This window comes from Mustela putorius, unplaced genomic scaffold (genome assembly GCF_011764305.1).
Source record: "Mustela putorius furo isolate JIRA1106 unplaced genomic scaffold, ASM1176430v1.1 tig00003834_pilon_pilon_pilon, whole genome shotgun sequence".
NCBI classification, from domain to species: Eukaryota; Metazoa; Chordata; class Mammalia; order Carnivora; family Mustelidae; genus Mustela; species Mustela putorius.
The window spans coordinates 61,981,536-62,005,620 of NW_025421987.1; the positions used below are offsets into that span (position 1 = coordinate 61,981,536).

The 24,085-nt window shown below is 33.8% G+C and overlaps 1 protein-coding gene across 1 annotated transcript in view; it reads left to right on the plus strand.

Annotated features, from left to right (window-relative positions):
• Window positions 1-24,085, plus strand: part of RSRC1 (arginine and serine rich coiled-coil 1) — a 430,058-nt gene that overhangs the window by 248,008 nt on the left and 157,965 nt on the right. Inside the window, exon 6 of the mRNA XM_045088558.1 lies at window positions 7,057-7,108. Coding sequence (XP_044944493.1) covers window positions 7,057-7,108 — 52 coding nt within the window. The remainder of the gene's footprint in view (window positions 1-7,056; window positions 7,109-24,085) is intronic.

Below are 24,085 nucleotides of genomic sequence, written 5' to 3' on the forward strand. Positions count from 1 at the left end.
GGAGTCTGTTTGAGATTCTCTCCCTCTGCCCTTCCCCCTACTCACACTTGCTTGCTCTCTCTCAGATAAATCTTAAATACACACACACACACACACACACACACACACACACACACAGGAATATTACTCAGCCATCAGAAAGGATGAATACCCACCATTTACATCGACATGGATGGAATTGGAGAGTATTATGCTAAGTGAAATAAGTCAGTTAAAGAAAGAAAATGATGTGGTTTCACTTATAGGTGGAACCTAAGACCTAGTATACAGAGGATCATATGGGAAGAGGGAGAAATATAATGGGAGGAGGTCAGAAAGGGAGACCAATCATGACAGACTCTTGACTCTGGGAGACAAACTGAAGGTTGCTGAAGGGAAGGTGGATAGGGGGAAGGGGTGATGGGTGTCAGGGAGAGCATGTGATGTGATGAATACTGGGTGTTATATGCAACTATTGAATCATTGAACACTGCATCAAAAACTAATGATGTACTATATATTGGCTAATTGAATTTAAATAAACATTAGAAAAAAACAAGATCCAACTATCTGCTGCCTATTATACATACACACATGGACACACACAGACACACACACACACACACACACACACTCTGCACATATAAAGCCCAAGAGGCACAAATGATGGAAAGCAATATAACAGGCTAAAACTCAATATTGTTAAGTAAGTAAGTAGTACTGTTAAGTAAGATGTCTTTTCTTCCAAATTGACATGTGGATTCAGTGCAATCCCATGCAAAATCCTAACAGGCTTTTTTGGGGGAGGGCGTACAAATTGATAAGCTTATTCGAAAATAGGGGATGCAAAAGAGCTAGAAGAGCTGAAACTACTTTAGAAATATAAAAAAAAGGTTGGAGAATTTATTCTACCTGATTTCAAGAGCTAATATGAACCTGTAGTAATCAAGACAGTGTCATATTGGTATTAAGACTGACAAACAGATGGGGACACCTGGGTGGTTCAGTCAGTTAAGCTTCTGTCTTTGATTCAGGTCATGATCCTGGGATCAAGTCCTGCATCAGGGCTTTTTGCTTTGTAGGGAACCTACTTCTCTTCCCTCTGCCTGCTGCTCCCCCTGCTTCTGCTCTCACTCACTCTTTCTCTCTCTAGCAAATAAACAAAATCTTAAAAGAAAAAAAAAAAAAGACTGCCAAGTAGATCAATGGGACAGATAGTCTAAAAATTTATATCTATCTATATATCTATATATCTATAGATATATAGATAGATATATATATATATTTATCTCCAATTGATTTCTTTAAATTTTTTATTAACATATACTGTATTATTAGCCTCAGGGGTACATGTCTGTGAATCAGCAGGTTTAGACACTTCACAGCACTCACCATAGCACACACTCTCCCTGGTGTCCATAACCCAACCAACCTCTCCCAACCCCCCTACCCACAGCAACCCTCAGTTTGTTTTGTGAGATTAAGAGTCTCTTATGGTTTGTCTCCCTCCTGATCCCGTCTTGTTTCATTTTTTCCTTCCCTACCCCTCAAGCCCCCACGTTGCCTCTCAAATTTTTCATATCAGGGAGATCATATGATAATTGTCTTTCTCTGATTGACTTATTTCACTCAGCATAATACCTTCTAGTTCCATCCACATCATTGCAAAATACAAGATTTCATTTCTTTTGATGGCTGCATAGTATTCCATTGTGTATATATACCACATAGGGGAAGGGAATAAACCATTAAAGCAAACCATTAAAGAGTTAGCTCTAGAGAACAAACTGAGGACTGCGGGAGGGGAGGTGAGATGTGCTGACTGGGTGATAGGCATTAAGGAAGGCGCTTGTCTTGATGCTCAGTGGGTATTAATTGTAAGTGTTGAATCGCTAGATTCTACTCCTGAAACTAATACTGCACTATATGTTAACTAACTTGAATTTTAATAAAGTCTTAGATAAAATTAATTAATTAATTAAACTAATAAAAGAAAACAATCCAATAGAAGTTTGGCAAAAAATTTGAACATCCATTTTCCAAGGAAAGTTATGGATAAGGAGCACATGAAAAGGTGATCACCTCTATTAATCATTGGGGAAACATTGATTAAAACCACAAAGAGCTTAAAACCACTTTAGAATTTTGGAAATTAAAAAGGCTCATTATACTAAGTCATGACTAGGATGTGGAGCAACTGAAACTCCTGTACACTGCTTGTGGGAATATAAAACAGCTTTGGAAACAGTTTGGTAATTTCTTATAAAATTAAACATATATTTACTGTCTTTCCAGAGCCCTCTCTCTATACCTTTTTTGTATAAAAAGAGCATACGATTATTTTAAATTGAGAGAGATAGCTAAAAACTGCTTAAATCCAATCTTAATTTTGATTTTGCAGAATGCTGATAATTTATTTTCCAAGCTATAGTGCTCTTTTAGCAAAGCCACAGTCTTTTTTTCAGATTTTCTATTTCCCTATAACCCCCAAAGGTGTTATTGGCAGCTGGGACAGCTATCGTCTCATCAACTCCCAGGATTTCCACAGTGGTGGCCAGGGCTTCAGGGAGCTGGCTGAATATGGATGGAAATAGGAAGAGCAAACAAAGAGTTTAAATAGTTTAGTGTGTAAGCTGGTTTATATAAAGATGGGCTTGCTTCTCTGCTTCTTGTTTTTCATAAATACAGTTGTGGCTCCAAGGATTGTGCTGGTTTTGAATGTTAGCTTTGGCACTCTTTCAAGATTCTAGACCTGCTGTCTATTTATAAAGAACTCAGGGGATTGGACTAAATAAGAGTAAATCCAAAGTTAAGGGAACAAGTCTAGACATTGAAGATCATCGCCTCCCTAAGCCATAGGAGGACTTATCTTTTAGTTTCATCTTAGGAGCACTTGTTTCTTCTTAAGAAAGTAGATACTCTTCTATAATATGAGGGCTTACAAATGAAGTTAAGGAAGTATACTAGCTACCAAAGAGAGGGAACGGAACAGAGCAGCTGTGGAGAATCCATGGCAATAGAAAGACTACCAATCCCTTTCCCCCTAGCCAAAAGTATCAATTTAGAAATTTTAAGCCCTAAATGATAAGATTTTTAGCACAAGTATAATTTTCTTTAAGGGAGTTAAAATAATGGTACATTATCTACTAATTTATTTTTATGGATATCATACCATATAATGTAATAATGTTTTAACTTTAATATGACCTTTACAACAAACTGGAAAAATACAGTGCTGTTTTCATAGGCACTAGGTCCCTTTCAGAGGTAAAAGTGAGTACTGTGCCTTACCCATGCGAGATACTCCATAATCGATCACATGGACTTGGGAGTGAATGAATCAAATTTTCTTTCCAGAGGAGTTAATTCCAGGTAGCAAAACTCAGACTCGTGCTTAAGGTATAAATAAAAACACTACACTTGAGAAAAAAATATATGACCTTTAAAGACTTACAGTATAAGTTCATACTGTTTTTACTCTTCTATTCATGTTAATGTTAAATTTTGGCAGGGAACAACAATTATAGACTCTATAATTCAGTTTTGGTGATACTTGTTTAATTATGCTCCTAATTTTGATGTAAGGAATATTATTTCTTAATGGAATATGAATTTTTAATCCATAAGTTTACTTCATACACTATAATTGTGACATTGTATTCTTAATTATGTCCTCATTTTACAGTTCTTATATTAAGAAATTGAAGTACATGCCTTTCTATTTGGTATTACATTCTTGTTTATTGAATAAGGTTAAGTTTCTAGTTCTGAATAAGATTAGTACCATTTACCAATTTTAGATGGAATTCATACTAACCCCTGAAGTGTAATACACATTAAAATTTTGAAATTTTGGCGCTCAAGCCCTTAAAGGTATTTTCATTCTAAGCCAGTTAGTATGGTGATACCTAACTAAAAATGGATTAGTATAAATTGTTCTTTTAGCTGTATATTCTCTTTCTTCGTTCTGCTTAATCTTTTCTTTAAAAAGTAACTATAGATAGCAAATAGAATGATGGCAACAGAAATCAGACTGCCTCTTTCCTGCTCCCAACTCGAACTCATCTACTTCGGACCCAAGCAACTCCTAGAGGTTCTCAGCCATGATTCTCAGCTATTGTGATTCTTTTCTTCTTCTGGGACAAACTCTAGGTTGAATCAATGTAGCAGAGCCCTTGGAAAGAATTTGAGAGGCAGGTGATAGAGATTGCAATCCCATATCCATTCAACTTACTCACTAGTAATGGTAAAAGAAAGATATTTGCAAATGAATAAAAAGTGAGAGAACATTCATATTTGATACTCTATCCAAGAAAAATGCTTGAAAAATGACTTAAATATTTATAAGAGTAAAAATATTTATAAAATACAAATTTTAAAAGTCTGGCAAGTCCAGCAATGTATTTTTCCTCATAGTTGAAGTTCTCCCTGTATTGCTAAAATTTAGCAAGTTATATTTGTATAAGCAAATGTATTTAGAATGTCATCATATTTCACCTACTAGGACAAATGTATTATTTTGGACAGATTTTTCTTTTGAACAGAATTAAAAACTCATCTCTATGCTTTTATATCTATGGGATTAATTGCTTTGACTTCATGACTGTCCTAGTGATTTAGTTAGAAGGATCCTGAAATTTGGAGTCAGAAGGTCTTTCATTTCAGTCTGCCATTTACTAGTAGAGGCAAGTTACTAAACTGCTCTGGTTTTCTTTATCTTTGAATATGAATCCTATATTATAGATTGTTAGAGAAATTAATGAAAATATAAATATGTCTTAACAGGCATTTTTATCAGAAATATCAATCATCTTTCTTTAGGAATGGGAATTACCATATTTTCAAGAACGTGGTTATAAATAGAGGGTGATGGGAGCTGCCACAGAGGGGGATTTTGTAGGATTGGAGACTTTAACAATATTGTTTTTGGTGGGGGACAATATGGGTACTCATCATCCTGCATATTTTTCTATGTCTTAAATATTTCTGAATTGTTAAAATAATTTCCCTAATGAAATGCATGAAACTTTCCCATGAAATATCTTAACCAGTAAAGTGTCTAACATTTTTCTATCTAAGGACTTCCTAGAACAACACTCTGAAATGTATGCTTCATAATTCTTAGCTTGGTTGAGACCTGCTAGTTAGAATATCATTTCCTTCATGCCATTCTACTTATGTTATATTGCACAAAGTATCACGTTTTTACTGTGTGTTTTAAGTAGATGGCAGAGGTCACAAATTGTCTGTTTTGGGATTGAACCTGGCTCTTAGAGGTACTCTTTGTCCCACACAGTAGGGTCTTTATGGGAACTTCCAAAGTCTCATGAAAAATCAAGGAATGTTGTAACCCTGAGTTTGCATTTCTGTATGACAACAGTGAGTTGGTGCTGAGTCTCAACTTCTGCCTTGAGTAGGTCACATGCTGCACTGTTCTGCACCCTCACCGTGATCCCTGATACTGAGGCCAAATGTCATTTGCCTTTTGTCATCATAAATGTTTATATTAACTGCTTGACCCCCATAGGCAGTTGAGTTTATAGCTCTTAGAGAACTTGTATTCAGGAGATGTCACAGTCTTCTATTGATAGTTTGCTGTGATATCTTAAGTTGAGGTTACATATTTTCAGTACTTGGTAACTTTATAAAGCTCACTTGTGTAGCATTTTCTCTACACACATAACATAAAGTACTGTTTTTAAGTTTGTCAGCTCCTCATTCGGTCCTATCCAGTCAGTCCTTTCGTGTTACCAAGTAATTATTTCTCAAATGTAGTTCTTCTTACCACCACTGCTCCATCTCAGGCCCTCATTGTCTCTCATTGCTTTCTCGCTGAGCTAGTAACCTCCAGTCACATTCCTTTCATCAAGTGAATCGCTAAAATAGTACAGATCTCCTCTCCTTCACCACTGTTTCAAACTGTTCTGAGTCTCTCTGTCTTCTATGGGAAGATCTGCAAATGTTTCCCTAAAATGTTTCCCTACTATTCCCCAAATAGTAAATAGTTTAGGCTTTGCTGGCCAGAAGTTTCCTGCCACGAAAAAAATGATTCTGCTGTTGTTGGACTGAGCACAAAAGCACCCATAGACACTACACAAACAGAGGGGCATAGCTGTTCCAATAAAACTTATTTACAAAACCAGGTCACCGGTCTAGAGCTATAGATTGTCAACCCTTGTTCTAGGATATGAAAGACTCCTCCGTCTTTCTTCTTGTCTTAACTGCTACTCTTCCATCCTGTTTCATACAGTTTTTTCAGAAGCACCACTCAAATTCTTAAACCTTGTACATCTTCTTTCTATATTGTATTTAATTCTTTCATTCAAACCATTTTTTCACTGAGAAATATTACAATAATTTTATAAAATGTTAAATCTTAAGTGATGGTATCATATTTAAACATGAGGTTATTTAGTCACTTGCTGACATCTTCATAAATGTATAGTGAAGTACAGTCTTAAGTGTTAAAAAGAGTTTTTAACGAGTGTTTCATAAAAATCTGTAACTTTGACACAACCCATGTTATGGCTTATGGCTTAGATCTATTTTAAAATAGACTTTCAAATATTTAGGAAAGCAGAAAATATTTGATTTTAGGATACAACTTGCCTGAAGTATTGGAGGTCAAATTGCCACTTAAATTCTAATAGGTCACTTTACACCTTTCTATAGACAAAAAAATAACAGAACTTGATAATATGTTGTTAAATATATTAGCAGTGTGGGTTTTGCCTCATTATTACATTGCAGTTTTTAGGCTGTCACTGATTGGTGCTGTTTAGGTGCTGATTTATGCTATTGCTGATTGATGTTGGATAGTAAACAAAACCTCTTCCAGTAAAAAAATGAAAGAAATTCATTCTTGCATCATATAATGAGAAGTGTGATTTGATTACTATGGTGAGAGACTCAGTAGATTGGTAGAGCTGCTGTGTGGAATTTTGTCAAGAAGTGGACGGATATTAGTAGTGATATGATAAAGTCTTCTAAATTTTCTGATATTTGCATAATAATACATTAATATAAAGCTCTCTATATTAAAATGACCTGTAAATGTCTTTTATGGTTGAATTTTAGCCACCAGCTGAACAAGCCAAAGCCAGACTGCAGCTGGTTCTTGAAGCTGCTGGTAAGTTTGCCTAATTTATTTAAATGGAAAAGTACTAAATAAATCTTAACATGCTTACAGGTGGGTCAAAGAAAAAACACCTATTTTCATATATCTTTACAAATTTGGGTTATATATATGGCCATATTTTATAGGAAATATTTATTGCTACAGTATAATGCTAGCAGGTAATTCTTCACCTTTTTATTTATAAAATTGGTTTCAATTTTAATTTCAATTTTGATAAAGTCCAGTTTATTGATTTTTGTCTTTTGTGAACTGTGCTTTTGGTGACATGTTTAAAAATTCTTTACCTAAACCCGCATCACATCATGAAAATCTCCTCCTGTGTGTTCTTTTAAAAGTTTTATGCTTTTACATTTAAGACTTTGTTCTGTTTTGATTTAACTTTTGTATAAAGTGTGAGTTTAAATCATGTTTTCATTTTTCAAAACAAAACAAGGTAAAGGTAATATAATAGTTTTTCCAATTGCATTGGATAACTCTTAGACTGTTGTGGATACCACCTAACCTGAAAATACTGTATGTTTTATTTTTCAATGATAACAGTAATGCAGTGAATTTGATTTTACATATAATGCCCAGATTTATGTAGACATTAAATATTTCACCTTTTCAAAAAATGTAAAAGATCAATGTTATCTTTTCCAAGTACTGATATTTTACTTTGAATCCTGTTGTGCTTTTAAAATGTATATAACTTATTTAAATTATCAAGGTTAAGCATGAGGTAGGGTTAGAATAATAACACCAAAGTGGTACATATTTCTTAAAATATTTACTTTTTAAAGATCTGTAAAGAGTTCATAATTTCCATTTGCAAAGTGAGAATTCTATTTTAACTTCGAAAATAATTTCAAACTACCAGATGTTAGTAGTTGTATTTTTAGTGTTCATTGATTGAGAAAATACATATGTGCATATTGATTCAAGGATTTCTTGGTTTAGCTTCTACACAGTGTCCACATTTTAAAGATTGGAAGCACCAGTGTACATGATATACTAGCTTCATAAATCACTAACAGAAGTAACTTATAATAAAGGGATAAATATTGATAAATATTTTGACTGTGAGTTTCTATATCACTCCATATTACTTTAACAGTCCATTTTATCTTTAATTATGTAGAATTATAATTTCTATATAATATAGTTTTGCTTGCTATCAGGTTTTTCATATTTTAACTCAAATATCCCGTAAGATAAATTTAATATGATTATGCATATTAATGTATGCATTTGATGCATATGATGTACATTGATTCTTTAGTAGCATTTTGCTTTGAAAAATGATTTCCAGTAGATAATTTGAGTATGGACGAACTCTTGCTTTAAAGAAAATGTTTATGGTGCTTGGTCCAGAAAATATTTGTTTCCGTTAATATAACTATAAAGAATTTCATTTCATTGTTTTATACAGTTATCTTTATTTTTTAATATGATTTTGAAGCATATAATAAAACAGATTTGATACTCCAAACTTCACAGTGTATAAGTTGTTTATATTGGTCCCAGCTGTTACCCTCATATTTTAATTTAATTTTCTAAATTCTGTTATGGATAAAGAGCTAGGTTCTGTGAATTTGAGACATACTCAAAATATTACAACAATTCACAAATTAAAAAACTTTTATTAGCTGGGTAAGCAAAGGACAGACCTTAGCTACATGTAGCATTATTTACTTACTAATTTTCTTCTTTATTTAACATGTTGTCCCTAGCATTTCCCTCTTATCAGTAACACTGTGATAATATATCCTATTAAAAATTATGTTTTCTATATTTTAAATTATTTTCTTGGAATTGATTTCTTGGAATTTCTTGGAAGTGATTGGAAATGAGCTTATGAAGTTAAAGGGTATTAATATTTAGAGTGACTTTTTATGCATTTTTTGCTAAACCATTTCCACTGATGAAGATTTTTACCAAGACTTTGCATTTTTATGCCAATTCCATGAATATATTGCTTCATAATATGACATAACATATTATACCCCTTTGGAAAACATCCAGTACTGCTTTTAATGAGAATGTGTGGACTTGGAGAGAAGTGGGTGGGTGGATAGGGGAATAGCATAAAAACAAATACAGAATTTGTCAAAGTTCTAGATGTCTTTCAGTGAAGGACACAAGGTGTTCCTGGATTATTAAAAACAAATGAATAAAAGAAGGGGGAACATGATGAACTTGAGCTTAGGCTTCTATGAACATTGAGGTACCTGGATAGGAAGATCTGGTAGCACCCATTTTGTCACATTGGAGAAAGTTTACTTGGATTCTCAAAGAAAACATCCTGACTTTGGGGCCTTAAAATTGAATACAAGGAAAGGCTTAATTAAGGCTGTATGTTAGATTCTTGAGACAGGATTTATTTCAGCTTTATAGTTACTATAATCTGGTAGATAGGGTTTCTGTATAAAGAAATCCTAAAGCTCCTTAGTCCTTTGTTCTAACTTCAGATCCCAAAGAAAGTTTTATATGTAACCATTGTATTGTTATTGATTTATGAGTGACTGTTAGTAGTGTTATTGGTTTGGAATTAAAATATATTTAGAACGTTTGGCAACAATTATTGATGGTATGATTTCAAAAAACGTGTATGAGTGAAATAACATTAAGCAAAATGTAATTATAGGGTATCATGCATATTATGCCAAACATAAACTTGAAGTCATAGATTTTACTTTATTTGTTATGATCATATTTTTTATACATTAAACTTACATATTTATACTTTGTTATGCTAAATCTTCATATTGATAGAATTTTTTTTATGTTCACTACCAAATTACAGTCAAAACCAAATTTCATGTCTCTTGTTTAACTTTTAATTCAAAGGTGATGTGAAATTAAGACTATATCTAGAATTGCTTTTCTGTTGTTTGCAAATGGCAACAGGACACAAAAGGTTGAAGAATCGTATAAATTTGTAAGACTGAATCTTTAAGTTGTAACCTTGGGTAATAGTTTATCCTATGATATTGATTAAATCCTATTAACTGTGCCATGCTTCTTCTTTCCATTTTAAAAAATGCTTTTACCATTTTCCCATTTATTATGATGCAAAGCTTTGAACTTTTTTATCTTTGACTTCTTAAGAGGCAATGATTGAACTAGAATAAATGATCTTATTTTTAAGTATTTTTTATATTTATCCTTTTAGTATCTTTCCCACTGCCATCTCCTTAGTCTAGATGCCATACATTTCACCCATAGGTTAATCCATAATTTCCTAATTGGTCCCTAACATCAGTTCTCTTCTCTGGAGGTGGTAGAGAAAAGTGGAAGGGTTCTAAGCCTACTTACCCTGCTTACTCTTTGTGACCTTGGTGTTTATTGGTTAACCAAAACAGAGGTAATTTTTTTTTTAATGGAATATGACAAATGTGTATATTTTCTTGTTTGCTATAGTTCTCTACTTTTTAAAAAAGTAATCTGTTGAGATGAAATTCACGTAATATAAGATTAATCGTGATTGTTTAAAGTGAACAAATCAGTGGCGTTAAACAGATTTACAGTGCTATATAACTACCAACTCTCTCTACTTTCAAAAATTTCCATTACTCCAAAATAAAATCTCTTACCTATGAAGCAGTTTCTCTCCACTCCCCAGACCCCCTGAAACCACCAATCTGCTCTGGGGTTTCTGTGGATTTATCTATTCTGGGTATATATAAAAGGAATCATACAATGTGTGACCCTATGAGTTTGGCTTTTTAGCATAATGTTTTGGTTGCTACAGCCACACTGTAGCATGGGTCAGTATTTTATTTCTTTTTTATGCTGAATAGTGTTCCATTGTCTGTCTATACACCATTTATTTATCTGTTCATTTATTGATGGAAATTTGCATTACTTCTCCCTTCTGACTGTTGCAAATAGTGTTGCTATCAACCTGCATATATATGTACTTGTTTGGGTACCTATTTTTTAATTTTGGGTGTTGCATACCTAGAAGAGCAGTTGTGGGGCCATTTGGCAATTCTGTGTTTAACTTTTTTGAGAAACCACCCACACTTTTCCAGTGTCTGTGCAATATTACATTTTCATCAGCAATATATGACTGTAGTCCCCTATTGTGTCAGCTAAACCACATCACACATTTAAATTACCTCTTTGAAAGTATTTAGCTTTGGGAACTTCTCTGTACCATAATTTACTCGTTTGTAAAGGGGCAAGATTATAACTACCTCATAGGATTTTTGTGAAGATAAGTATAATATGTGAAATGTCTAGCCCAGAGCCTGGCAAATGGTAGCCATCAGAAAATGCTTATTTCCACATTGCTTTTTGTGATTACCACTGATAGATGATTCTTTCTTAGCCACCATTTGGTTATGCTACTACTTTGGCTCAAAATTAGTCATTGGCCCTCAATTTCTTACAAAATTAATTTTACGTTTCTGTGCTTAAGGTTCCAGGGTCCTGTACAGTGGACCCACAGACTTTTCTATATTTATTAGAATTCATTTCTAAACTCATTATTCTTTGAGTTACTTTTTCTTTTCTACCTATGAATCTTTGCTTATGATTTTTTCTCTTGTAGAAATGACTTCTTCCCTCCTCTTCCCACCTCTAAGCACTTTAAATCCAATCTCAAGTAAGATTTTCACATGACTTTTGTGACCATGTCAGCACATAATCTTTCTCTTCATTTTTGAATTCTTTTTGTTCTTGTCTGTGTATACCATGTCTACTGATATTTACTCACATATACCTGATACTAATATTTAATTATTTAATGAGTGTTGAACCTATTTTCCCAGTGAAATAATAAACATGATGGTCGAGAACCAGAGCTAAAACTTCTAAGTCTTTCCCAGGAGTTTTAGCAGCATCTATAGAGAGTGGTACTATGCCAGCTATGAATCCAGCTATTAATCTTTAGTGAGCAAGGCATTGTGAAGAAACAATCTGGACATAACTGATAACTAAGCCTTTTAAGTGATGGTATGCTCATTTGAACCACTGATTCACTTAAAAGACACAAAAAAATTCTCTGACTTGTAACGTAGAAGATATTGGTCAATAATGACTTTTTAATCTTAAACTTGAAGATAGTGCATGACAGAAAAGATAATGGAACATGAATGTCACACAGGAGGAAGAAGGAAGATAGTAAGTGTACTTAAAAGACTTGCCTCCATCACTTTTGCTTTTACTGTTGTTTGACGTGTTACCAGCAGTCCAGACATTGGGGTTTTCTGCAAAAACACAGTATCATCTTATGCCATCTGATGCACAGGTCTGAAGAAGAATTTAGAGTAGAGATTTTTCTAAAATGTAAATATTTTTCGGGGCACCTGGGTGGCTCAGTTGGTTAAGCCTCTGCTTTTGGCCCAGGTCATGGTCTTAGGGTCTTGAGATCAAGCCCCGCATGGGGCTCTCTGCTCAGTGGGGAGCCTGCTTCCTGCCCCACACCCACCTGCCTCTCTGCCTACTTGTGATCTCTCTCTCTGTCAAATAAATAAATAAAATCTTTTAAAAGAAATAAATAAAATAAGATATAAATGTTTTTCATCAGATGACACTTGTTATAACATGGTTTTAAGATACAATTTTCTCTAAAAAATTTTTTATTTTACTTTTAATAGAATCATTGACACATGCAACCTTTAAAATTCTATCTTTAGGTTTATAAGAAAAAATAGAAATTTCCTTTAGTGTGTGAATGGTAAATAATCTTTATCATAAAATTTCTGTGTAATATTTTATTTTCTAAATAATGTCTACAACCCTTTTTGGTTTTGCTTTATAGTTTTAAAAATACTTTCATAATTTTTTTTATCATTTGACTCACATCACAGCATGGAGAGCTAATTAAACATTTTACAGATATCCTGAAAGCATAAATGGTTTGTAAAAGACCACATAGCTAGTAAGGGACAGAACCAGGACTCAAATCCAGTTATTTCTGACTCTTGAGTTATTTCTCTCCATAGTTTAAATCCCCGAGTTATGTTAGGCAGAAAGAAATAAAGAAAATATTACCAAATACATACTTTGCTTTGTTAAGTATGGTGCTCTAGTTACCTTACATTAAAATAATTTCTATTCTCAAGCAAGCTTTTGATTCTGAAATGAGCTTTTTCTAATTGATAATAAAAAATTATCAGAGTTTGAGCCAGAAAAAAAAAAAGTTTTTTTCCATAACTACTAGAGTGTTCGTAATAGCAAAATTTCTGATAATTTTGAAAAATCCTGGTAACATTTTATGATCAATAATGTTTTGTTCTTCAGCCTCACTTGCTGAGATAGAAGCTGGTTAAGTACTGTGAAACACAGATGAGTTACACACACATGCACGCTGTGCCCAGGCAAGGAGCTAAGCTTAGGAATAAGCTAGCAGTGCCTCATTCCATCCCAGTTCTGCTGCATGTTAAATTTAGATTTTATTCTCTTAGCTACCCATTAAGTACCTGAAAACCTATTCCTTACCTTTTCTCTTCATAGCCATGCGATCTTGGAAGTCTCAGTACTTTTCTAAACTCCATTCTAACTATAAATATTTGTGATTCTGAGAATAACAAAGGAGATTGCTGCAATAATGTTGAACCATTTCCGGGGAGCATTGAAAACCATTCTGCTACCCTGATTTAAAGCCAACGGAGATTTTTGCTCTATAGCTTTTCTGATCACTGATCTGTGGCTTAGAGAAATAGGCTGATTTATTGTGAGAAAAGCTTTCATGTGGGGCATACTTAAAAAAATCAACCAAGTGATTGAAAAGTTAATTTCCATTTCCTAAAATAAGTAGTTTCAGACTTTTTTTTCCCCATGTAGTAGGCTTCTGCTTGATAGTATGTTGGCAGTCTAGATTCATACTCAGCCTCCCTAACTAACTTTGTAAGTAGTCCTTTAGTTTCCTCAACTATAAACTGGATATATTAATACTGATACATAGTAAGTATTCAGTAAATGTTAGCAATTGATATCAAAGGCAATATAGTATGGTGGTTAAATTCTCAAGTTAGATGGACTGGGTGCCATTCCCAGCTCCATCATTTACTCATAAAACGATGAGAGAGGTTAAAGCCTGCTGAACTTCAGTTTTTTCATTTATGAAAGGAGAATAATATGTACCTTTAGAATTTTTATGAGAACTAAATAATGTAATAAAGTGTTTAGAACAGCACCTAACATGCAACTGAGTGTTCTGTAATCATTAGTGAGTAGAAATAGTTTTTTATGGCATCACTATAGTGATGAGGTCATTATCAAGGAAGAGACAGTGAGCAAAACATTCCCCTCCTACCAACATACATAAACAGAAGAAGTTATCAAGAATTAAGAATAAGGCTTTTTAAAAGAAACAAATGAATAAAACTTAGTTAGTTTAATTGACTTGAGCATTGGTTAAAATGTTTTTTTATCAGAATGGTTTCTGCAAATTTCAGAAATTGTACCTAAAGTTTAATAGCTTTTATGTGAAATCAAATTGATATGTTAAATTAACTTCCAATTCCCAATAATAAACATGATTTTTGGCTCTGTGTTCATTAGGAAAAATAAAGTAGTACTCCTAAAGAGAATCATTAAGTAAATTGCATTTAAAAAGTATGTTACTTGTTTAGCATCAGCTACATGTTTATATCTGAATAACTATTATTTATCCTTAATAATATTTAGTAAGAAGAATGCTATCAGCTAGAGTCTAACAATATCACAGCAACTTGCCATGTTTGAGCAGATGTTAAGCAGACAGTAGTTGAATGTTAATTTTGAGAGGGTGGTATGTTTAAGCCTAGCTGAAGTATGTTGCATGTGGGCTTTCTAGACTCGAGTACAATGCCGGATCTCTGGGGAGAATTTTAAAGCTAAACCTCTTTCTTTGGGATCCTCTATATGGACTCTCTCAAGTCAGTATAAAGCAGATCATCCCTAGGCTAAAGCCCTTCAGCTTTTGTTATTGGGCTCTGTAGACCTGTAATTAGGCCTCCTGGCAGGCCATGCAGGCCAGTTAATGGTCATATGGAGTTTCTGTGAGGCAGACTGGCTTTGTATAAATCCTGGATAGGAATACGTTTATGGGTCACTTCCTACCAGGACCATGCTTTGTCCTTATGCCCTGCGGGCTGACAGGGAGCAGGTTCCCTTGACCATGGACTGTTCAGTTTGCAACTCAAAATCTACTCCACTAATCCCCAGTGTAAACAGAGGATTTAGAAGGGCTTCTGTCACTTACAGTTGCCAATTCACTTGGGTGTCTGTGAATTTATTTTTCCCCAGACTTCATTATTCAAAGACTGACAAGTGTATAAGATTTGGATGTTTGTTTATATATCAAGTGTGCTGTGGGGTTTTTTTTCCCCCAGTATTTTTAGAATCATTGTAAGTAATTTATCTAAAGCAGAATTACGTAATGAGCTTTTTTGTTAATCACCTGCTAATATTTCTTAATTTAAGCCACTAGAAAATTCGGGATGACAGCTAACCTTTTCCTATAAGAAAAATTATGAGTCCAGTTTTTGGATTTTGGGGGGGTAAAATAACACCGTGTAAAGAAATTTACCAAGAAGTGATGAATGCAGATTTCAGATAAGTCAAAGAAATAATAAATTCAAAACTCTTCTGTACTATACATATTATATTAAGTAAAAATGTCATTTTAGTGTTGCTGGAAGCTTTTGAATCTTGAGGAATATCAGATCAGTATATAAAATGCTTAATAAAAATGTGTTTCATGAAGCACTTAAAATTAATAAGAGTGCCATTTATTGAGCATCTACTATGTGGTGAGCACTTTTATACATTTATACATATTATAATTTTTAATAATTAATGCATGTTTCCTAGCCAAGCAAAATATTTGAATTTTAAGAAAGTCATGATTGAGATATCTTTTGTTTTTCATTTTATTTCATCTTCTATTTCATTATAGTTTTCTCGTTGTTGCTCAGATTATGATGATTTGATTCTAAAATGTGTAAGTTCTGAGTATGCTCTACAAAGAACTGTCACCTATCTTCTTATGAGCCAATTTTTCTTTAAGGGAGGAAATCAAACGATGAATTCTTTCCCAGGTCTCATCTAGTAAATCAGTGCTCAGTATTTTGCATTTTGTGATGTAAAATGGTTCATGACAGATGTGGCTGAAAAGACCACATACGTAGACTGTATGATTTTAGTCTGGTGGAACTAATAGGATCACTCATTACATTTTAGACCCTGGGGTTTCTTTTTTCTTTCATAAAAAAAAAAAAAAAAAAAAAAACTGTTTAAATAGAGTAGCCCTTTTTGTGTGTGAGTACAGCATCTTCCCCCAAATTTATAAAGAGTTGATGGTAACAAATCAACAAATAATCCTCTCTCTTCCAAAAAGTTCTTTCATTAATGTTTATTTAATGTTAACAGTTATTTTTTGTCTTGTCCAGAAGAGTTAAGATTTTGTTCTATTTTTATAAAAGGTTTCTTTAAATTTTATTTAGCAAAACAAGAAAATACATTCCTTAGAGAATCCAAGACCTGAGAATTAAATTTAGATATATGGTAATAAAAACAAGTTCTGCAAATGTTGAAATATTTAATGGCAACAAAAAAAACATTATGCAGTTAGAATCTGGTGTTCACTTACAGCTAAGAGGATCATAGCATGATCTATTTTTCTTTTTTAATGTACACAGTATATTTATTGAAACAAATATATTTGTGATATATTTTGGAAGTGAAAAAATAGAGGCTTCTGAACAGTGTGAAAGATCTGATCGTATTTTAGTTTAGACCAAAAGTTTAAGTTGTAATTGAACCAAATGTTATATTGAAAGATATCCTGGGCAATGGATATCAAAATGCTAATAATGGCTATTATCCCTAGGTAGTAGGATTTAAGGTAATTAAACAAATCTTATTTTGGTTTGTCTTTATTTTTTAATTGTTCTGGCAGATATATAGAAAACCTATGGAGTTGTAGGAAAGAGTAATTTAAACATGATAAAATTCCCCAATACTTAGTATGAATTTCAAGGAGTTTTGACAACTGTGTTAAGTATCACCAAAATTTTTGATAAAGACCATTTATATTACTCCAAAAAGGCCCCTTATACTCCTTTGAAGTCCATTCTTTTCTCCCTATCCCAGACCTTAGCAACCACTAATCTGCTTTATGTTGCTATAGTTTTGCTATTTTCAGAATGCCATATAAATGGAACCATACAGTATGTAGACTCTTTGATCTGGCATAGTGCTTTTCAGGTTTGTTCTTACTGTTATATGAGCATCAGTTCTGTTTATTGCTTAGTAATATTTCATTGTATAGCACAATCAGTTTATTTATTCAACAATTGGTAGACAGGTTGATTCCAGTTTATGGTTTTTCTGAATAAAAATTACCTGAATGTTTGAGGACAAGTCTGTATAAACATATTTTTATTTCTCTTGAATAAATAGTTGGGAATGTGATTTGTTGGTTATATATATAGTTAAGTGTAGCTTTGACTTTATAAGAAGGTGCTAAAGTTTTCTGAAGTGGCTGTGCCGTTTTGAGTTTCCACAAGCAATGTATGAAAGTCTCATTTGTTCCTTGACATCACTTGATGTTGTTGGGTTTTTTTTGTTTGTTTAATTTCAGCCATCCTGTTTAATGTGTTGTATTTCATTTGGCCTTAGTGCACATTCCTGTGATAACTCGTGAAGTTGAGCATCTTTTCATGTAGTCATTTGTCATCTGTATACTTCTGTGAAGTATCTGCTCCTGTCTGTTCCCCATTTTTAAAAAAGGAATTATTTATAATATTGACTCAGAGAGTTATTTATATATTCTGACTACAAGTCAGGTATGTACTTTATATATTCTCCTTAAATGTGCCTCCTTGCCTCTTTATTTTCCAAACAAAGATTTTAAAAAATTATTAATGTGCATACAGTAAAATACACCATTTTTAGTGACAATTTTTTGATTTTTGACAAATAAAGTTGTATAATAACACCTAGAATCAAGATGTAGAACAATTTTATCATCCCTTAGAATTTTCCCATCCCCTTGATGGCAAACCCCTCCTATCACTTCTGCCTCCTGGAAACCACTGATCTGTTTTTTGTCCCTATAGTTTTGACTTTTCTAATTTGTCATATAAATGGGATCATGTAATATGTAGCTTTTTGAGTCTGGCTGCTTTGACCTAGTATAATGCTTTTGAGATACACCCATGTTGTTGCTTATACTGGTAATTTATTCCCTTTTTATTACAGAGTAATATTCCATTGTGTGGGTTCATTAATTGAGGGGTGTTTAGATTATTTCCAGTTTTGCCCAGTTATGAATTATACCATTAAAACATTATCAAAAGAGATTTTATATGGATATAAGTTTTTGTTACATTTAGGAAGTACCTAGGACTGGGACTGCTGGGTAATATAATAATTTCATGTCTAACTTTATGAAAAACTGCAAACTGTTTCTCAAGGTGGCTCAACCATTTTGCATTCCTAAAGGCAATGTATGAGAAATATATGTGTTGTTCCATATCCTTGTCAGTACTTGGCATTATTAGTTTTCGTTTTACTTTGGTCATTCCAGTAGGTGTGTAAAGGTGTCTCACAGTGGTTTTAATCTGTGTATCCCTCATGATGAATGTTGTTGAACATCTCTTCGTGTGCTTATTTGCCATTGCAGATCCTGTTTTCCCATTTTTAAAAATTAAATTGTATGTTCTTTAGTTTCTAAATTTTGAGAGTTTTTATATATTTTGGATAAAAGTTCTTTATCAGATATGTGATTTGCAAATATTTTCACATTTTGTGGCATGTTTACATTCTCTTAACAGTATCTTTTGTAGAACAGAAGTGCCTAATGTGCTGAAGTCCAATTTATCAGTTTTTCCTTTATGTATTACAGTTTTAGTGTCATATCTTTTGCCCAAGCAGAAAACACAAAGATTTGCTTCTGTGTTTTCTTCTAGAATTTTCATAATTTACGTTTCATATTTAGATCTGGTCCATTTTTAATTAAATCTTGTATATGATGTGAAATATGGGTTAAGGTCTTTTCTTTGCATGTGAATATCTAATAGTCTTAGTACTATTTATTTGAAAAGATAGTTTTCCTCTAATGAATTTTCTTTGTTACTTTGTAAAATATCAGTTGATCTCACGTGACTAGGTTGTTCTCAATTCTCTATTCTGTTCCATTGATCTTCTTCTATCCTTTTGCCAATACCACACTGCCATGGTTACTATAGCTCTGCAGTAGTAAGTCTTGAAATTAGTTACTGAGTTTTCCCCCTTTATTCTTCTTTTTCAGAATGCTTTGGCTATTCTAGTTCTTTTTCCTTTTTATATAAACTTTAACAGAGGGTTTTTATTAGGGTTATATGGACTACAGATCAGCGTTCTAGAGAATTGACTCTTCCATCCTTGAACATAGTATAGGTGTCGGTCTCTGGTTTTTCTTTGATTTTACTCATCAGTTTTATTGTTTTTAGCATATAGATATATATTTTGTTAGATTTATTCCTAAGCATTTTATGTTTTGGAGTATCATTACAAGTAGTACATTTACTTGCTTAGATTATACTGATAGTTACAGAAATGTAATTCTTTTTTGAATATTGAATTATTATCCTGCAATTTGTTAAACTCATTTAAAGATTGCTTGTTTCTGTAAAATTCTTTGGAATTTTCTATATAGATAATTATGCTGTCTCTGAATGGAAGTTTTGTTTTTCCTTTAAATTTGAAAACCTTCTATTTCTTATTCTTGCTTTATTATCTTTATTATCCTAGTTAGGATAATAAAGATAATAAGAACCTCCAGGCACAATTTTGAATAGAAATTGTAAAAGTGGATATCCTTTGATTATTCCTGATCTTAGGGAGATGAACATTCAGTCTTTCACCATTATGCAAGATGTTAATTGTAGGTTTTTCATAGATGCCCTTTTCAGGTTGACGAATTCTTCTATTCCTGATTTCCTGTGAGTTTTTATCAGGAATGAATGTTTAATTTTGTCAAATGGTTTTTTTTCTGCATCTTTTGAGATGGTATGTTGAATTGGTTCATATATTGAATTTCATTGATCAATTTCAAATGTTAAACCAATCCTATTTACATTTTTGGGAGAAACATTGTTTGAATGCAGTGTACTTTTTATATATTATTGGATTGGATTTTCTGAAATTTGTATATATTATAGCTTGTATTCATAGCAGTTAGAAATGTTTCATTAGGACCATTTGTGTGCCTGATTCCTTCTATTAGATGATAAACCCCTGTAGTAAGATCTGTCAACTTTTTATTTCCCAAAGTAGCACAATACCCTGGTGTTAGGAGTCTTTATTTATTAACAGTTGGTTGGATGAATAAGTGTCACTAATAGTCTGTGTAAATGTGCATTTATATACCATTAAAGGTATATACTGAAACTCATTCCTGACACCTAGTTCTGTAGTTTTTAACCAAGTAAAATACACCCAGTTTTCCCTGTAGCAAATTCTAATATAGAAAGATGGGAACTTTTTACTATACAAAGTCTTTCAGGCTAACTTTCTCTACTTTTATATGTTTAGTATCCAAGCAAACTTTAATCAGATATTATTTGGATGGAAAACCATACACATTTAATGTTTTCAAATAGTTTTTTTGGTTAGTATCCCAATGATATATTATATATGCTCATTAAAGGTAATTTTTAGTTTTGGGGCACCTATGTGGCTCAGTCAGTTAAGCCTCCAACTCATGATCTCTGGGTCCTGGGATTGATCGCCACGCTGGGCTTCCAGCTCAGGGGGAGTCTGCTTATTCCTTCTCCCCCTGCTCATGTGTGCTCTGAGGAATAAATAAATTAAATAAATCTTTTTATAAAGCAAGGTGTGGGACGCCTGGGTGGCTCAATGGTTAAGCCTCTGCCTTTGGCTCAGATCATGATCTCAGGGTCCTCCGATCAAGCCCTGCTTCGGGCTCTCTGCTCAGCAGGGAGCCTGCTTCCCCCTCTCTCTACTGGCCTCTCTGCCTCTCTGTGTCAAATAAATAAATAAAATCTTTAAAAAAAAATGAAAAACAAGGTGACTTTTAGTTCTAAATTAATATTAGGGAATTTGATTTAATGTTAATACTTGTGAAAGTAAATACTTTCTATATAGTGGTTCCTAAAGTACCTCCTGAGAGGAATATGTTAAAGCCTATAAATTCCTTATAATTCTTCATGTGATAGTAGAAGCTCCATCTAAGTCTACTTTTTATTGGCTCAAGTTAGTCCATAGGAGATAATTAACTCCTTCCATTATAATTCTCTTAAGTAATGCTTGAAATGGTGATCATTTCTCAGTTTCACATAGTGGTTCTGAAAGGTTGATAAGGCTTTGGAATTTTTAGAATTGTTTTTAAAAGATTGCCTGTTTGGGGCACCTGCGTGGCTCAGTTGGTTAAGCTGCTGACTCTTGATTTCAGCTCAGGTCTTGATCTCTGGGTCATGAGTTCAAGCCATCCATTGGGCTCCATACTGGGCATGGAGCCTACTTGAAAAAAAAAAAATAAATAAAAGATGACTTGTTTATTATTGTCATCCTAAAGGCATTCTGAAAATGTTAATCAAAGACCTTGAAAAGTAAATAGGGCTTAGCAAATCATTGTTGATTTAGATGAAAGAATTTTTGTATATATGGATATAGTTGTTGGATATTGCTACTTTTTAAAGTTGGGTAACATTATTGGATAGTATTCATTTAGGAAGGCAAGCACATTTATAAACATATGTTTAATATGAATTAAAATTACTTATTAAGAAGATATCAAAAAACATAAAGAGGTAAGTATTTTTCATAATGTGGGTTTAGCATTACATATTTTGCCTAAGCTTGTCTTTTCTTACATTTTATTTTCTATTACCTCCTTATTTTGTAAGAGATTTTTATGGTATTTACATTTATTGTATAATTTAGTTTTTAAAAAGGCACAGAGATATTTGAATTCACTTAACATTCAACATTTTTTACTAAATCTATTTCATATACCAAGTATTATTTTAGCAGTAGGAATCAGATGGTTCTTCTCCCAAGCTCAGGTAATTTCTCAAATGTGTTTGCCAATCAGTGACCTGTGGAGGTCACTGAGTTCTCTGTGCAGCTCTATCTCTGGTACTCTGTCCTATAAACTGTAGGTGTCTTTGTCTCTCAGAACTGGGAGCTCCATCTTCTCAACCCAGTACTGGGCTTTCCTTCTACCAGGAGTCCACTAGGGTTTTCTTTCCTTGCACCACCAGCAACTATAGCAATCTTACAACACTCCTCCTTTCTCTCCTATGTCAGGGGGATCATTCCTCATTACCCCCAGTTCAGTGTTTTGAAAGTTCTTTCTTGCGCCCTTTCTCTCCCTCCCACTACCCCTCCCTGCCCCTGCCCACACACACACACACACACCCTTATTTCTAGACAGGAGATTAAATCCAGTCACTGTCTGTTACTCCATATCTTTTGGACAAGGAAGTTGACACATAATTTCCATATGATTTCAGTTTTTAAAATTTTTTTTAAGAGTTGTTTTCGGTGCATGTTATATTCTATGTCCATGAATGTACCATGTGTACTTGAAAACAATGTGCACTCTACAGTTGTTGGATGTCGTGTTTTATAAATATGAATTAGGTTAAGTTGATACCGTTCACAATTCTTATCCTCAACCCTTTAAAGATGACACTCACTGTCTTTTGGCTTTCATTTTTTCTGGTGAAAATCTCATAATCATTGAAATTACTCTTTTCCTATATGGAATGTGTTATTTTACTTTGTTGGTTTTCAGTATTTATCTTTGTCTGTGGTTTTTAATAGTTTGTGATGTGAGTAGGCATGACTTTCTGCCACTTACAGTTGGTGACGGGAGAAGAATTAGGCACAAACAAGTCAGCTGCAAGAGATTGGGAGGAGGGGACAACAGTCGAAAAGACTGCTGCCAAGAGCAACTCCACAGTCTCACTTTTATTAGATAGAAACAATAGCCTACAGAAGGACCAATGAAGGTCAAACATTAGTCACAGGTCTTGAGAAGCAGCAAGAAGGAGGATAAGGTTTATAGTTAACCAAGCACATTCAAAGGACTCATCTAAAAAACAACAGGCGCTTCTGGGAAGAGAAAGGAACAATAATGGAAAAGGGAAGCAGGCAGTATTTCGTTCCACCTTCAGGTGACCGGGTGTTCCTGGGTGCTCAGCTTCTGTGAAGGGGTGTCGTTCCGCCCTGAGGGAGCCAGGCATCCCCAGCTGCCCAGCTTCAGGGTTGTGTATCGTCCGTCTCCCCAAAGACCTGTTGCCAGTATATGTGTTTCTTAAGGCCATATCTAAATGTGCTTGGCAACTAGTAAAATCCTCCAGGGGTTATAGTTTACGTAACAAATTGTTCAGAGGGGCAGTAGCAATTTTCCTCATGTTTTTCATGTTTGGGGTTTACTGATCTTATTTACTCTGCAGATTTATGGCCCCATATTTGGGGAGTTGGTTTTGCCGTAATTTCCTCAAATCTGCCTTATTCTCTTTTCTGCTTTACATAGGATGTTACTGACTTCAGCGTTCTTTGACTCTCATGCATGTAGAAACAGACACGAGGACAAGGAATGTGTGGATAGTGTTTATTGCAAGCTCATGCCTGGGCATGAGGAAGACAACCTTAGTTAGAGGTACACCAGGCTGCTCCCTGAGTAGTGGCAGGGGAAAGCTTTTGAAGGGGCTGAGGTAGGAAAGGAGTGACATCTAAGCACATATATAGGGGCAGGGGAACTCAGGGAGTTGGGCGCACAGGCACTGTTGAAAGAATTTGCTTCTTCAGACATTGAATGTTTTATTTAGTGTTAAGTCTCCACACTTGGGCATGACTTTTTAACATTACAAAGAAGAGGGAAAGTGGGTTAAAGGTCAGGGCTGGGGTCCATGGTAGCTCTGACTGGTCTGGTCTGGTTTTTGCAGGAGAAAATTGGTTGTAAATTGAGCACTGGAGTTTGTTTCACCCCGTGGATTTTGTCTTCCTGGTTGTATGTAGTAACTGCAAGGTGCACTG